Genomic DNA, 17,325 nt, shown 5'->3' on the forward strand with positions numbered 1-17,325 from the left:
ATCTCAGAATTCCTTTAATAATGTTATATTAAATAAGAGTAACTTCATAAAATAAAAAATTTTGTGGTAGCCAAAACTAAGTTTAAGTTACTAAAATTATAACATATTTTTTGTTGTTTCTTTAGGCCATCTGAAGAAGGAACGTTAAATGGTGAGTCTGTGTGGTAGATTTAATGTGAAAAACTGAGGATTGTATATGATCTACTTTAGCAAATACTACATTGTCCTAAGTAAGAAATTTTAGACTTCATATTTGAAAAAGCCAAGGTAGTAGAAAGTTCTCCCCTCAGCTTGTTTCTCTTCATTATAAGTGTTTCACAAATACAAGAACTCACCGTTTGAATGATGATCGTTTTACAAAAGTCTCCCCACTCCCCTTCATGCTTGCTACCCAGGCTGCTTCTTCCCTTATATTCCCTGTGTTAGTGAATGGTACTCTTTCAGTCAGCTAGGTGAAACCTGAGCAGGAGGTATTCTTGACTCCCTTGACCTTGCACTCACAAAGCCCTCTTCCTCTGAGATATCCTTCAACCTTTCTTCAACCAGGAGACATTTGGTACCCCTCCTCTACAGTCCTGTATTGTGTGCATGTGTGAAAACACACACACGCACACACATACACACACACACACACACTATATTTTATACCGCTCACACAATGATATAACTGTTAACTAACTTTCTTCTTCTGCAAGACGATAGGTTCTTTTTCATTTATATTCTAGAAACTTAACACATAGCAGGTTCAATTTATTATCCATCTTTCTCACTACAGTTAAAAAGTGAAGTCCTCGGGAGTTCCCTGGTGGCCTAGTGGTTAGGACTCTGGGCTTTCACTGCTGTGGCCCCAGGTTCAATCCCTGTTTGAGGAACTGAGAGATCCTGCAAGCCGCACGGCGTGGCCAAAAAAAAAAAAAAAAAAAGTGAAGTCCTCACAGAAACTAACACAACATTGTAAATCAACTATACTTCAATAAAAAAATAAAATTAAAAAAAAGTAAAGTCCTCAGATATACTTAGAGATGGAAAAGGGGCTTTTTTGTTATTTTATATCTTCTCATGGTCAACCCATTAAAATGGTTACAGGGCTACAGCCCCACACCCCAAAGGTCTGATACTTTTCTTTTTGAGTAGGGAATAAGGGAAGAATGCAGTTTATAACAGGAGAGTGTGAACCATCGTGTGCTTTTTCCCTTCCAGGTGTCAGACTACACAGTTACCACTAATCTGGCATAATGAAATAGGGTAATAAAGCACATGATGGACATAATTTATTACTTGTTTTTTTCTGTTTTTGTGAACAGAGCTTACATGAAGGAAACTTGGGATGATTAAATGAGACTGCTTGAACAAAAATTTATGCTGCATTAGTACTTTTAAAAGGGTCTCATTTGTTTATTTACCATTTTAGGTCTTGCTTCTCCATTTAAACCAGTTATGGATACAAATTACTATTACTCAGGTTAGTAATAGTAAATATTAAAAACAAAATTTAGTAGTTCTTTGAGCTTTGGGGGATTTCATTATTTCTCTCTCATTTTTATGCAGCTGTGGAAAGAAATAACTTGATGAGATTATCCCAGAGCATTCCATTTACACCTGTGCCTCCAAGAGGTAAATCCAAAAAGTAAAGAAATAAGAGGGAAAATAAACCCTTAATTAACATGTGGTTTTAACTGTAATATAGAACACGGGTGGTGACAGAAAGAGGAAGGATCACATTAAGAATTGTTAATTTTATATAAATTTTAATCAGCCTGATTACTACAAGATTCAGGTATGTTTAAACTGAAGGAAGCATCAGAAGTATTGATTTCTCTATTTCTGGCATATTGGAAACAGTGGTGTATTTTAATTCAGAAAAGCTCTTGATCCGTAGTTTAGCAATGAAAGCGTTGATGAATTGATATCACAGGGTTTGTGGAACAGATCTAACCTCCTGTTAAAAAGTTTAGCTTAGAAGTGTTTAGAAGTCTAATTGCTTTCTAAAAGTTTTTGTCGAAAATGTTCACGATTTCAAAAATGCTTATCATTACCAAATACAGGTGAATTTAGAGATATTAGATCCTTAGTTTCTGAGTATTTCTTGCCCTTAAACTTCTTTTATAAAACTACAGCTTGGTCCATCTCATTTTCTATTCCTCACTTAATCTTAACCAAAGATACCTGCCAATTTCTACCTTGTGATTTTCAGAGTCATACTTTGACCTTAAAATATGTCTATTCATGTTGCAGGTGAGCCTGTCACAGTGTATCGCTTGGAAGAGAGTTCTCCCAACATATTGAATAACAGCATGTCTTCGTGGTCACAGCTAGGCCTCTGTGCCAAAATAGAGTTTTTAAGTAAAGAGGAGATGGGAGGAGGTTTACGAAGAGCTGTCAAAGTACAGTGTACTTGGTCAGAACATGATATCCTCAAATCAGGACATCTTTATATTATCAAATCTTTTCTTCCTGAGGTGGTTAATACATGGTCAAGTATTTATAAAGAAGATACAGTTCTGCATCTTTGTCTTAGAGTAAGTGCTAGTGAATGCATACAGTGAAGCATTATTTGAGCTTCATGTTTTCACTTCTAAAGTATGATAAATCAAAAAGTCTTAATTTCAGTGTTGAACGAGGGTTTCTTTTTTCTGTTCTGTAGGAAATTCAGCAACAGAGAGCAGCACAAAAGCTCACATTTGCCTTCAACCAAATGAAACCCAAATCCATACCATATTCTCCAAGGTAAATCTTTTAAAATTTTTGAGATCTTTTAGTGTTATGTGGATAGCATTCTCTTTTGATCTTCATTATTGATGCTGAATATTTCATTATTTACCCATTTTAAAGATGGATTAGAATTTTATTAAGAAAACTATTAGTATAGGATAAAATGACTATGAGCAGGAACCTGAGGGCACTGAACTTGAGTTAAAAAATGTGAATAAGTGTAGGTGGTTGCAGAGCTAAAATTACATATGGCATAGATTGTGTATTGGTTAAGATTAAATCAATAAAAATTGTCATTCGGTTTATCATAAAAAAAGAAAAAGAAAACTACTAGTAATATCTATAACTGTTTTTCATAAGGTTCCTTGAAGTTTTCCTGCTGTATTGCCATTCAGCAGGACAGTGGTTTGCTGTGGAAGAATGTATGACTGGAGAATTTAGAAAATACAACAACAATAATGGTGATGAGATTATTCCAACAAATACACTGGAAGAGATCATGCTAGCCTTTAGCCATTGGACTTATGAATATACAAGAGGGGAGTTACTGGTACTTGATTTACAAGGTAAATTTATTAAAATATTGCTAAAAGGGAATTATGCATTAGGTTCTCATCTATTCATGTGATATGAGCAATATACAGAAATCTAATTTATGGATAGGTAAAATCTTAGGTCAGCAGAAGCTGTTAAAAAAGCAAGTCAATAACAGCCATAGTATATAGCTATTAGGGCCCTGAAGAGTGGGATGCTATCTTAATTGTTATTTAGGTAATACAGATGTTTTAATAAGCAAAAACATGTGAAATCCCCTATTCTACTCATAGATCTGTTGCCTTAATTTCTTTAAAAGTATAAAGACCATTTCTTTAAAACAATAACAACTATCTGTATTGTTCCTGGTGTTTATGTTATCTATTACTGTGAACTAAACTACCTAATAGTGGATTAAAACAACCATTTTGCTTGCTTACACTTCTTTGGTTTAGGAATTTGGGGATGGCTCATCTCTACTGTCCCCTTGGAGGGTTTGAATGGCTGGAGACTAGTTTGGACAGCTTGACTGGAGCCAAATGTTTTAGGTCTCTGTTCAAGACAGCTGAATTCCTCAGTTCTCCACCAAGTGATTTTTCCACATGGCTGGGTAGCTTGGACTTTTTGTAGCATGGTAGTTTCAGGTAATTAGACTTCTTACATGACAGCTGGCTTCCTCCAGAGAGAAAGCAGAAACTCTTAGGTTGGGACCAGAATGGGCCCAGATCCCTTCTGCCACATTTTACTGGTCAAAGTAAGTTATAAGGACAGCTCAGATTCAAGAGGTAGGGAATAGATTCAAGCACTTGGTAGGCAGAGCAACATGTATACAAGGAGGGAAAAACTGAGCATAGCCATCTTTGTAGACAGATTCCTTCATACATGTAAAAGGGGAAAAAAAAGAAATTATGGCTATGAGAGAGCAGTGATTTGGTTAGAGTAATGTTTATGCAGCTTCACAGCAGGGTCAAAGAAAAATGAAATTGAGCAAATTGCCACCTCCGCCTGGATGATACTTTCACATTATAGGTTCCATTTTTTTTTCCCCTAAAGAGCAGCTTTAATTTCAAATGTCAACATAGACCAGATTTCAAATCACATAAAAACAGTTGTTTAGAATATTTATCACTTGATGACTTCTTTCATTATATAGATACTCCCAAATATAAACGGTTTGTTGAAAAACAAACAGTTGGTATTGATTTTCAATACCAACTCAAGAAAGAAAATCTGTGTAAAAATAGCTATCCTTTTTTCAGTAAATTCATCATTTTACATAAATGATTAAGTGATATATATAGTGAAATCTCTGATGTATATTATTAGATGGGCCAATCCATCTTCAAATATGCCTAGGAAGTGAGGCCAAACTGTTAATTAAAAGATGGCAGTTATTTTTAATAAGCAGAGTAATAGTGATGTTCTCTACAAAATTAATGTGTTCATGGAGCCGTTTTTTTCATAGAAATATTTTAGACAGTTACTACAAACAAGTTAAACAATATAGAAATATATAAAGAACAAAATGTTCCCATCTTTACTGTTCCTCTACCTTTGTGAAGACAAATTACAAATTTTTAAACTTATTTTTAATCATTTTGTGTTGTGATTTTCCTCCAGCTGGGATCATGCTATATATATATGTATGTGTGTGTGTGTGTGTGTGTGTGTGTGTGTGTATTTCACTTGTTTGTTTTTTTTTCTACCTAATAATACATGATGGCCATCTTCTGGATCATTATTGATAAATCTGAGTCATTCCTTTTAACAGCTGTAGTATGGAGGCATAGCATGATTTGCATCCTCTGTTATGAGACAGTCACCCTATTTTTAGTTTTAGAGATGAGTACAATTTCAATAGCGACGGCCAGGTTACTTTTCCAGAAGGTTATATGAATTCATACTCAGCACTGTGAGCACCCATCACTGTGCCCATTTCTTCACCATCTCTTCATTACTGAATATTTACTTAATCTTTGCCAATCTGAGTAGAAATTAGACTCATGTTTTAATTCTAGCTTTTCCTATTGTGAAATTCTACCCATTTTATTAGGTTTCATTCTAATGGGTTAAATATTTTATGATTATTCAAATATCAGTAGTTGTTCTTTATATGAATGAATAGATGAGACTGAAAAGATTTAACCACACTTTTAACACCTCTGGAGAGGGCTGGAGGTGAAGGAAGATGTTCACAATCTTACTCTTTACGTAATCTGAATCTTTTGCAAGAAAATGTATTTATATGTTAGCCTGTGATTTTAAAAACTCCAAGACTTTTAAAATGACCTGTAGATCATGCCTTCATGTACCTAATTGTTCTTTGCTAACTAAGGTGAAACAAGGGCAGATTGTAAATGAGGAGATATTTACTTCCAGCTTGGCCTTGTTGCATCAGAAACTGGTGTCACCAGGAGCTTACATGCCTACCTACCTATTCTGACATTTAACTGTTGTTCATGTCGTAGGAACTGTGTTTGTTCCTAGTGCAATGTTGAAGTCATAAGTCAAGTTATGAAATATCAAGAGAGAAAAACTATCCTCTTTTGAATAATTTAACATCGTGTAATGGTTGATGATGCTATAGAATCTCTTGTGACTTTTTATTATACTTATGTATTTATATCAGTTACATAATATAAATTGTCTTTTTAATATATACATATAAAGGTGTGGGTGAAAATTTGACTGACCCATCTGTGATAAAGGCAGAAGAAAAGAGGTAATAAGTTTTAATAATTTCATTAAGACATTTTTGTAATTTCAAATTCTACATTTCTATTTGCATTAACTGACTTTTTCTTTTAACTACCAATTTCACAGATCCTGTGATATGGTTTTTGGCCCAGCAAACCTAGGAGAAGATGCAATAAAAAACTTCAGAGCAAAACATCACTGTAATTCTTGCTGTAGAAAGCTTAAACTTCCAGGTAAGCATTTTCTTAATCAGTATAATATATAAATTGTTAGCAAAGTTAATTACTACAGAACTTCATAAGGCCAGAAGCATAAATACATATTTTTGGTTATAAATGGATCTATGCTTTCATTCATTACTTATAAAACCACAAAGTCCATTCACTTAATAAATATTTATTATGTGTCTGCTGGATGCCAGGAATTGTGTTAGATATTAACAATACATAGTGAACAAGACAAACATGGTCCCTGCACTTGGTGGAGTTTAGCCAGGTCTTGGATACTGACAAGATTAACGGAGGGGCTTCCCTGGTGGCACAGTGGTTGAGAATCTGCCTGCCAATGCAGGGGACACGGGTTCGAGCCCTGGTCTGGGAAGATCCCACATGCCGCGGAGCAACTAGGCCCGTGAGCCACAACTACTGAGCCTGCGCGTCTGGAGCCTGTGCTCCGCAACAAGAGAGGCCATGATAGTGAGAGGCCCGCGCACCGCGATGAAGAATGGCCCCCACTCACCGCAACTAGAGAAAGCCCTCACACAGAAACGAAGACCCAACACAGCCATAAATAAATAAATAAAATTAAAAAAAAAAAAAAAAGATTAACGGAGAATTATAGGACTATCATAAATGCCAAGCAGAAAAAATATAACAGGTAACAAGATCACTTAACACAAACTTAGAAGTCAGGGAATGCTACCTGGGGAACTAACAGATTTGCCTAAAACTGAAGGATGAATAGACTTTCAAGTTAGCCTGGAAAAGAGTTGGGAAAAGAGTATTCTGTGAAACAGGAAGAGGAACTGCAGATACAGTCTCTCATGATAGTAACTTCATCTTTATATTCGAAGAATTACAAGTTATTATTGAATCATAAGTTATATCACAAACCAGTTGTTCTCACCCTTTAGTGTGTGTCAGAATCCCCTGTGGAACTTTTTCAAAATTACAGGTGCCTGGCACTCACCCTTGAGCTGTATTTTTAAAAGTCCCTTGCATTATGACCAATAATATAGTAGTAATTAAGAGCTTGGACCTGGGAGCCAGACTCCAGGGCCTCAGAGATACCTATGTCATAGAGGTTTGTTGTTTTTTGTTTGTTTGAGGAGTAAATGAGTTGGTATTTGTGAAGTACTTAGAACAGTGACAGGCACATAGTAAGCATGTTAATACTACTATCTGTAAATTTTTAAAAATTGTTCATTGTTAATAGATACAGAAATTATTTATTTTTGTATATTGACATTGTATTCTGCATTCTTGCTAAACTCACTTAGTTCTAGGAGGTTTTTGTTTGTTTGGTTCTTGTTTATTGTTTGTAAATTCCTTGGAATTTTCTGGGTAGACAATAGAGACAGTTCTTTACTTCCTTTCCAATCTGTATGCCTTTTATTTCTTTTTCTTGACTTTTTGTAATGGCAAGGAATTCAAGTACAATGTTGAATAGGAGTAGTGAGAGTAGACATCTTCCATGCCTCATTTCTTGAAGATGCTTATCCTAAATGTTCACTGAATTTGTCAGATGTCTTTTCTGCATCTATTTATATGATCATTTGGTTTTTCTTCAATTGGTTAGTATTACATTGAATTACATTGATTGACTTTTTAAATGTTGAGCCAGTCTTGTATTCCAAGGACAAACTCCACTTTGTCGTGGTATATATTTTATATATATATATATATATTTTGGTTGTGCTGGGTCTTTGTTGTGCCAGGCAGGCTTCTTAGTTGCAGCTCACAGGCTCCTTAGTTTCGGCATGTGAACTCTTAGTTGCAGCATGCATGTGGGATCTAGTTCCCTGACCAGGGATTGCATAGGGAGTGCAGAGTCTTCACCACTGCACCACCAGGGAAGTCCCTGTCATGGTATATTATCTTTTTTATGTGTTGTTGGGTTCAATTTTCTAATTTGTTGATGATTTTTATATCTATGTTCATGAAGAATATTCGTCTATGGGGTTTTTTCCCTTGTACTCTCTTTGTCTTGTTTGGTGTCAGGATAATACTGACCTTAAAAATAAGTTGTGTTTACACCTCTTTTGTTTTGGGGAATAGATTGTATAGAATTGATATTATCCCCACTTCAAATGTTTGATAGAATTGTCTAGCAAAACCATCTCAGTCTGAAGTTTTCTTTGTCAGATGCTTTTTAATTAAGTTTAATTTTTTAAAATAGATGTCAATTTCTTGAGTGAGTTTTAGTAGTTTGTGTCTTTCAGGGAATTGGTCCATTTTATTTGTTTATTTTTTTTCCAGTTTCATTGAGAAATAATTGATATACATATCTATAAGTTTAGAGTGGATAGCATGATGGTTTGATTTACATATATTGTGAAATGATTACCACACTACATTAAGCTAACATCCATCTTCTTGTATAGATAGAATAAAAAGAAAGAAAAAAAATGTTTTTCCTCACGATAACTCTTAGTATTTACTCTCTTAACAGCTTTCCTATATATCATACAACAGTGTTAGCTGTAGTCACCATGTTGTACATTACATCCATAGTACTTATTTATCTTATAACTGGAAGTTTGTACCTTTTGACCACCTTCCTCCAGTTCTCCCTCCCCTCACCCCTCTACCTCTGGTAACCACAAGTCATCTGTTTCTGTGAGTTTGTTTGTTTTTTTAGGTTCCATGTATGAGTGAGATCATACAATATTTGTCTGCATTTTATTTAAATTGTCAAACTTATGGGCATAGAGTCAATGATACTACTATCTTATTTTTTTAAATGTCTGTGGTGAATCCTCTCTTTCATTAGGGTAATTTGTGCTTTTTATTTTTTGGTCAGTGTGGCTGAGGTGTATCAGTTTTATTGATACTTTCAAAGAACCACTTTTTGTTTTCATTGTTTTACTCTACTTTCTGTTCTCAGTTTCATTGACTTATTCTCTATTATTTTCATGTTTCTGCTTGCTTTGGTTTTAGTTTGTTTTTTCTGTAGTTTGTTAGGGTAAACATTTAAAATATTCATTTGAGACTTTTTTTCTAACAAAACATTTTAGTGCTGTAAATTTAGTGCTGTAAATCGTCTAAGCATTGTGTTAGCTGCATCCCACAAATTTTGATATTTAAAAAAAATTTTTTTTGGTATGTTTTAGTTTTGTTTTTATTTTTTAAATATTTCTTATTTCCCTTGAGATTTCTTCTTTGACCTATGGATTAATTACAGGTGTCTTTTTTGTTTGTTTGTTTGTTTATTTATTTTTGGCTGCATTGGGTCTTCGATGCTGCATGCAGGCTTTCTCTACTTGTGCCGAGTGGGGGCTACTCTTCACTGTGGTGCACGGGCTTCTCATCGCAGTGGCTTCTCTTGTCACGGAGCACGGGCTCTAGGCGCGTGGGCTCAGTAGTTGTGGCTCGCGGACTCTAGAGAGCAGGCTCAGTAGTTGTGGTGCACGGACTTAGTTGCTCCGTGGCATGTGGGATCTTCCCGGATCAGGGCTCGAACCCATGTCCCCTGCATCGGCAGGTGGATTCTTAACCACTGCACCACCAGGAAGCCCCTACAGGTGTCTTTTTTAGTTCTCAAATATTAGTAAATTTTCCTGGTATCTTTCTGTTACTGATTTCTTGCTTAATTCCATTCTGATAAGAGAACATACTTTATATGATTTCAATATCAAAATTTTTTTTAACCTTAAAAAGATACTGTCCCTAGTGAATGTTGCACATACGCTTGAAGAGAATATTCTCTTGTTGGATGGAGTATTCTATAAATGTTAATGAAGGAAAGTTTTTTGTTGTTTTTTTTTTAAATTTATTTTTGGCTTCATTGGGTCTTCATTGCTATGCATGGGCTTTCTCTAGTTGTGGCGAGCAGGGGCTACTCTTCGTTGCGGTGCGCGGGCTTCTCATTGTGGTGGCCTCTCTTGTTGTGGAGCAGGGGCTCTAGGTGCGCGGGCTTCAGTCGTTGCAGCATGCAGGCTCAGTAGTTGTAGCTCACAGGCTCTAGAGTGTAGGTTCAGCAGTGGTGGCACACGGTCTTAGTTGCTCTGTGGCCTGTGGGATCTTCTCAGACCAGGGCTCAAACCCATGTCCCTTGCATTGTCAGGAGGATTCTTAACCACTGTGCCACCAGGGAAGTCCCAATGAAGGAAAGTTTTTTGATAGTGTTGTTCTGGTTTTTAATATCCTTGCTGATTTTCTGTCTATTTATTCTGTTTATTACTTAGAAAAAAGGTCTCTAAGTATAATTGTTGATTTATCTGCTTTGCTTTCAGTTCTATCAATTTTTCCTGCATGTATTTTTGAAGGTTTGCTCTTAGATACACACAGATTTACAGTTGTTATGACTTCTTGGTGATTTAATTTTTATTAAATTAATGCCATGGTAATTCTCCTTGTTCTAAAGTCTGCTTTGTCTGATATTAACATAGCTTATGATTAGTGGTTTCATCAGGTATCTTTTCCCATTCTTTTTACCTGTATATATTAATTCTATTTAAAGTGGTTTTCTTGTAGACAGCATATAGTTAGTTCCTAGGTTTAATTTGTTTTTTAAAATCTAACCATTTCCATCTTATAATAGCTGATTCAGACCCTTTACATTTAATGTAATTATTGATATGGTTAGATTTTGATCTGCTGTTTTATTGTTTTCTGATTGATGTCTCTGGTTTGGTTTTTTTGTTGTTTTCTCCACCCCACATCCCACACCCCACACCCCACACCCCCGGCTCTGTTTTAGTATTCTATTTCATCTTTATGTTTAGGTTTTTTAGTGGTTGCTCTTAGTTCCCCTTACCTAAGAATGTATTTCACTTTCATTCCTGAAGGGTATTTTCACTGGATCTAGAATTTTAGGTTGACATTTCTTTCTTTCAGCACTTAAAAAATGTTCTGCTGTCTTCTAGCCTCTGTTATTTATGATGAAAACTCCACAGTCATTTGAATTGTTCTTTCCATGATGTATCATTATAATCTATCTTCTTTCAAGATTTATTCTTTATTTTTGGTTTTGAACGGTTTGATTCTGTGGTTATGTTAACTGCAGTTAGCAGTATGTCTAGTTGTAGCTTTCTCTGAGTTTATCCTGTTTCAGCTTTGCTAAGCTTCTTGAATTTGCCAATTTATGACTTTTATCAAATTTGGGGAGTTTTTAGCTATTATTTCATCAAATATTTGTCTGCATCAATCTCTTCTCTTTCTGGACTCTCATAAAAAGAATGTTAGACCTTTTGATATTGTCACCCAGGAACCTGTGGCTCTGATTACTTCCTTAAAAATTAATTTTTTTCTTTTGTTCAGATTGGATAATTTCTATTGATCTACACACACATTCACTGACTCATTCTTTATTTCTTCATTCTGCTATTAAGCTCATGCACTGAATTTTTTATTTCAGTTATATTTTTCAGTACTATAATTTCCTGTTGGTCTTTTTATACTGATAATTTCTCTGCTGAAAACTTATTTTTCCTTTCATTTCAAGTCTGTTTGTCCTACGTCATGGAGTATGGTTCTAGTAGCTAGTTTAAAGTCTTTAATTATTCTACCATCTGGGTAACCTTGGGATTGGCTTCTCTTGGTTGTCTTTTTCTTTGAGAATCTTTGAAATATTCCTGTTTTTTGTATCTCTAGTAATTTTAGAATGTGTCCTGGATATTTTGAATATTATGTTATGAGATTTGAGGTCTTATTAAAAATCCTCTATAGAGAATTTTGAATTTTTGAATTTTGAATCCTTGAGATTTTTGGTGTTAGTAGGCAATCAACTCAGTTAAATTCAGTTCACAAGTCCCAGTCTATCTTCTGTGTGGCTGTGCCTCTAATGTCAGTTTAGTTTTTAAAGCCTTTGCATTATTAATCAGGTCTCTCTCACATGTGTGTCAAACAAGGGCAAGTCTGGGACATGAGTGAAGGTCTGCACCATAGTTTAGTTCTCAAAGCCTATGCTATGCCATCCTTCCACATATGTGCCACTCAAGCATGAGTCTGGGATTTCATACATAAATTTAGGGTGTCTCTCTCTCCTTTTTCCTCCTCTCCATGATTTCTTCCATACTTTGTGACTCCCAGGAGCCTCTTCTTTCCTTTTTTTTTTTTTTTTTTGGTACACTGCCTAGAAAGCCAGGATTTTGGCATCCCTGCGCTGTCACACACATTCTGCAATTAGGTCTGTTTCTGGTGCTGAAAATAATACTTTTGGGATCATAGAGGTACCTATTCTCAGTTCTTCTGGTCAGAGAGAAGGGTTTTCTCCTGGAGTCGTAGGTTCTTGCCCAACTGCCACCACTGTAGGAATGCCTCTTCATGACCAGGGCTTAGGTAAAGGGGAGAAGAGCAAAAAGAATAATTAAAAAGAGGGAATTCCCCTCAACATTTTCCATCCCACAGGGTCCTCCTTCCTTATCCTGTGGCCAGAAGGTCTTGGAGCTTTTTGTGTCCACGCTCACTGTATGTTTCTGTGATTGAGCTATCTTCAAGTCTAAGCCCAGAAATAAGAGATGGGAAAAAAACAGGAAGCTCACCACCATATAAATCGTTCTCCAAGTTCTGATTTCCTTCTCCTATATGTCTGCTGTTACTTTTCAGAAATCTGAGATAGTTGCTTTATGTATCATGTTTTTACTTGTAATCAGTGAGAAAGAGAGAGGATGGAATATGCTTAGTCCATTTAAGCCAGCAGTAGAACACACAATGATGAATTTAACAGGCAGCCCAGATATAATTTTTATTTGGTTTTGATACAATGCAATATTTAATAGCATATCTGTTTTTTAAATTGTCATTTAAAGGATTTTACAACTTGGAAGGGACCTTAAAAGCAACCCAGTCCAAGTCCATCGTTTTACAGAACATAAAATAAGAGTTTACATGATTTGCCCATGGTTACACCATTAGTTAACAGCATTATAATTGTGAATTGAATTATAATTGTGTTTCTATCCATTGTTCTTTGTGTACACTTCAGCTACAAATTAATTTGCATTCCCTAAGGCCTTACTGGCAAAGTCTTGAATTTAAAGTTTATCAAAAATTGTTCATACTGTAGCAAATATGTATTTGGACCATTGAATATAGACTATTACTGAAATTAAAATTAACAGTTCATATTCTGAGTGTTGGTTCTGTTTTACATGGAGATAAAAGTATAAGGGTATATGCACGACTGTGGTTTGTTTATAAAGTATAAATTTGATACTACTGTATTGTTTTCCAATTCTGCAACCATTGTCATATATGTCTGTTACTCCCTGAGTTCATCCTATCCCATAGCTATAAAGGCAGTCTACATACTGATAGTACCAAATTTAACTGAAGACTAACTTCTTTCCTGAGCTCTTGTTTCTATATTGAGTTTCCTACATTGCTACTTGAATTACTTTTTTTTTTTTCTTTTTTTTTTAATTTATTTTTGGCTGTGTTGGGTCTTCATTTCGTGCGAGGGCTTTCTCTAGTTGCGGCAAGCGGGGGCCACTCTTCATCGCGGTGCGCGGGCCTTTCACTATCACGGCCTCTCTTGTTGTGGGGCACAGGCTCCAGACGCGCAGGCTCAGTAGTTGTGGCTCACGGGCCTAGTTGCTCCGCGGCATGTGGGATCTTCCCAGACCAAGGCTCGAACCCGTGTCCCCTGCATTGGCAGGCAGATTCTCAACCACTGTGCCACCGGGGAAGCCCTTGAATTACTTTTAAGTAACACTTTCGCTCCAGAACTCTTGACTTTCATTTTCCAACCCTACCCACGAAACTCTGCTTCCCTGTCTCATTAATGGTTACCCAGTTGCTCAGGCTGAAAACCTAAAAGCTAGCCAGTTCCTTTGTTCTCTTACTTTTCATAACCAATCTGTCAAATTCTGTCTGCTCAAATTCTGAAATCTCCCTAGAATTTATCAATTTCTCTTCATCGTCATTGCCACCATTTTGTTTCCTGGATTCTTACCAGTTGTCCTCTAACAAGACTTCATGTGACGATTGGAATGGTCATTTTAAACAAATTTGATTACATTCCTCCCTTAAGACTTCTTAATACCTTCCACTGGATTTTCACCGTATTCTGTACTTAGCTTGCAAACCATGAATCAGAGGTCAGCAAACTTTTCTGTAAAAGGCAAACAAAGGAAGTATACATTTTAGGCTTTGTGGGCCATATGGCCTGTGTCACAGCTATGCAACTCTCCCATTGTAGTACAGAAACAGCCAGAGACAATCTGTAAACAAATTTCTATGGTTGCATTCCAATAAAACTATTTAGAAAAACAAGTAGCAGGCCAGATTTGGCGCACAGGCTGTAGTTTGACAACTGCTGACCGTTAACAATTGTTTGACCTCATTTTCTCCTAGTCTTTCCCTCATTCACTACATGCAAGCCATGCTGCTTCTTGCCATTCTTGGAACACACCAAGTCCATTTCCTTTTTGCAGTCCGCAGTTAACTTTCTCTGCATAGAGTACTCTTCCTGGGACTTTGATTAGTCATTTCTTAATATTCAGGTCTTATATGTTACCTCCTGTGGCTTTTCTGCCCAGCCCTATCTAAAAGAATCACCTTATACCGTCTCCCACCTGACCCTCATCACACTATTTTCTTCAAAGCACTTGCTACTACTTAAAATTGTCATTTTTCTATTTGTTTTTCTTCACCTACAAGAATATAAGCTCCATGAGAACAGGGACCTTACCTGCCTTGTTCACTGCTGCGTTTCTACACTTACATGAGTTACTGACTCATGGTCGGAGTGTAATAATTATTTGTTGAATGATTTCATTTTTATGTGTATAAATTTTGTGACTTTTGAATTTATAACAGCCTTGTAGAAAATAGATCTGGCATGTTTAGAGGGAAATTAATTTAGAAAATGTTCTTAATTTTCTGTTTCTAAGCAATACTGACTCTTTTTTTCTTTTTTTTGTTGGGGGTCATGAATATAGATCTGAAGAGGAATGACTATACACCTGACAAAATTATATTTCCTCAGGATGAGCCTTCTGATTTGACTCTTCAGCCTGGAAATTCCACCAAAGAATCAGAATCAACTAATTCTATTCGTCTGATGTTATAATATTACTGAATCATTGGTTTTGCCTACACCTCACAAAAATGTTACTGTCACTTTTCATTTAGGAGGGAATTGTTTGGTAATAAAGAAAAGCGTGTGCTAATTGAATATGCTGAACTGGCACATTTAAAAGGTCAATATTCTTTTGACCTGATTAAATTAGTCAGGAACTCCCTATACAGTACAGCTGGCAGCTGTTAAATTTTAAAGGTAAAGAAAAATTAGTGTTTATAACTTTTTAAAGGGCTCTTTTTAACAGAGGATTTCATTTGACTTTGTTCTGATGAGGGTAATACCCTCTCTTCATGTGGTGCAATACCATTAACCAAAGTTAGGTGTCCGTGCAGATTTTATTGGCAGCTGGTTTACTGCCATTCAGCTAGCGAAATGAAGAAATCACCCAGTCTTTTGGTTAAATGGCAGTCAGGTGTCTTCCTCAGTGTGTTTTAGTGTGTTCAGTGATGATGTCACTAGTGCCCAGCTAGATGCTTGTTGTTTCCCATCTCATGGGAAAGGAGATGGCTTGGTATAATTCTAGATCTACAGGGATATAGAAAGCCCAAGCCGAAAACCATTTTCTAAGAGGGACCTTATGAATCAGGGTTAGGCTCCTGTTTAAAAGATAGAGCCAGATTTTTCGTTAAATAGAGCCCAAATTGTGCAAAAGTATTAGTGCTTTTTTTTTTTAAACATTGTTAAGTAGAAGAAAGCCATGGTAGACTGGTATAACCTAAATGTATCAAAGGAGAAACTTAACTCACTGTTCAAGAGAAGTTACCTTGTGAGAAAAGTTAAAGTGCTTTTTTCTTATCTATATCTACTATAGTTACAACTTGGAAGTTACATACTTCTCAAAAGATTTTATTGACCAGTATATCAAATCAGAATGTAAACATGAATTTTTGCATATATTTAAAATTGTGTAGGAACATCTGAACATGAATATTGTTTGTGGTACTTAAGAAATTGAATTGGATTATCATTATGTGATGTTGGGAGATTGCAATGCAACTTCATGCCAATAAAATGTAATTTAACTGCCCCAGATGTTGTTGAATACTCAGCAACAAGAAAAGCTTTGCATCTGTCTGAAGTTCTGTGCTTTGACTTTTTTTCTTTTTTTTTTTTTCCCTAGGTACTAATTTTAATTTTTATTTGGGAGGGAGCAGTGTAAATCTTATTTGTATTCAGTAGTGTATCTCATAGATACAGACAAGGGAAAAAGAGATAAGCTGTTCAAATAGTGTTTAATATTGATGGGGGGAGAAAGAAAAAATGTATTAAAGATATTATACTATATACATTTTGTATATCATTAAATCTTTAAAAGAAATTAAATAAATTTATTCTTGTTTACAGATGTTTTACTGAGTTTAATCATTCTGAAAAATTAATATTTTCAGTGTTAATTTTTTTCAGAATATCAGGTTTTTTTTAAATGAACCATTTGTACACCTGTGCATTGTGATCTCCTGTCCTGTACAATGTTTAAAGTGATCTTGATTTCCTACTGTCTTTATTTATTTATTTCTGGATCTGTTTCTTGTTATGTCAGAAAAGAGGGATATAAATTGTCTACTGATATTTAATTTTTTGTTGATTATTTTCACATAATAATAATAGTACTTGAACATGTATTTAGTACTTAATATGTGTCAGGTACTATTCTAAGTACTTTACATACATTAACCCATTTAATCCTTACAACAATCTTATGAAATAGGTATTATTATTATCCGATGATGCTGATTAGAAGATGACGGCATTAGGTAAAGTAACTTTTCTCAGTTTCTTATACTCAGTAAGTAGCAGCACTAGAATTTGAACACAGGCAGGTAGACGTGTTTGTTTGTTGGTTTTTTTATACTGCCGGTTCTTATTAGTCATCAGTTTTATACACATCAGTGTATACATGTCAATCCCAATCGCCCTATTCAGCACACCACCATCCCCACCCCACCGTGGTTTTCCCCCCTTGGTGTCCATACGTTTGTTCTCTACATCTCTGTCTCAACTTCTGCCCTGCAAACCGGTTCATCTGTACCATTTTTCTAGGTTCCACATACATGCGTTAATATACGATATTTGTTTTTCTCTTTCTGACTTACTTCACTCTATATGACAGTCTCTAGATCCATCCATGTCTCAACA

The 17,325-nt window shown here is 35.6% G+C and overlaps 1 protein-coding gene across 1 annotated transcript in view; it reads left to right on the top strand.

The window, feature by feature from the left end:
- The window catches only part of TRPM7 (transient receptor potential cation channel subfamily M member 7), a 111,906-nt gene extending 95,370 nt beyond the window's left edge, over positions 1 to 16,536 (top strand). The window contains exons 31-39 of the mRNA XM_059913310.1: positions 126 to 151; positions 1,412 to 1,462; positions 1,549 to 1,614; positions 2,236 to 2,519; positions 2,645 to 2,727; positions 3,073 to 3,278; positions 5,917 to 5,968; positions 6,070 to 6,176; positions 15,047 to 16,536. Of these exons, the coding sequence (XP_059769293.1) occupies positions 126 to 151; positions 1,412 to 1,462; positions 1,549 to 1,614; positions 2,236 to 2,519; positions 2,645 to 2,727; positions 3,073 to 3,278; positions 5,917 to 5,968; positions 6,070 to 6,176; positions 15,047 to 15,177 (1,006 nt within the window). The 3' untranslated portion in view covers positions 15,178 to 16,536. The remainder of the gene's footprint in view (positions 1 to 125; positions 152 to 1,411; positions 1,463 to 1,548; positions 1,615 to 2,235; positions 2,520 to 2,644; positions 2,728 to 3,072; positions 3,279 to 5,916; positions 5,969 to 6,069; positions 6,177 to 15,046) is intronic.
- Positions 16,537 to 17,325: the final 789 nt, after the last annotated feature.

Source organism: Balaenoptera ricei, chromosome 2 (genome assembly GCF_028023285.1).
Source record: "Balaenoptera ricei isolate mBalRic1 chromosome 2, mBalRic1.hap2, whole genome shotgun sequence".
NCBI lineage: Eukaryota > Metazoa > Chordata > Mammalia > Artiodactyla > Balaenopteridae > Balaenoptera > Balaenoptera ricei.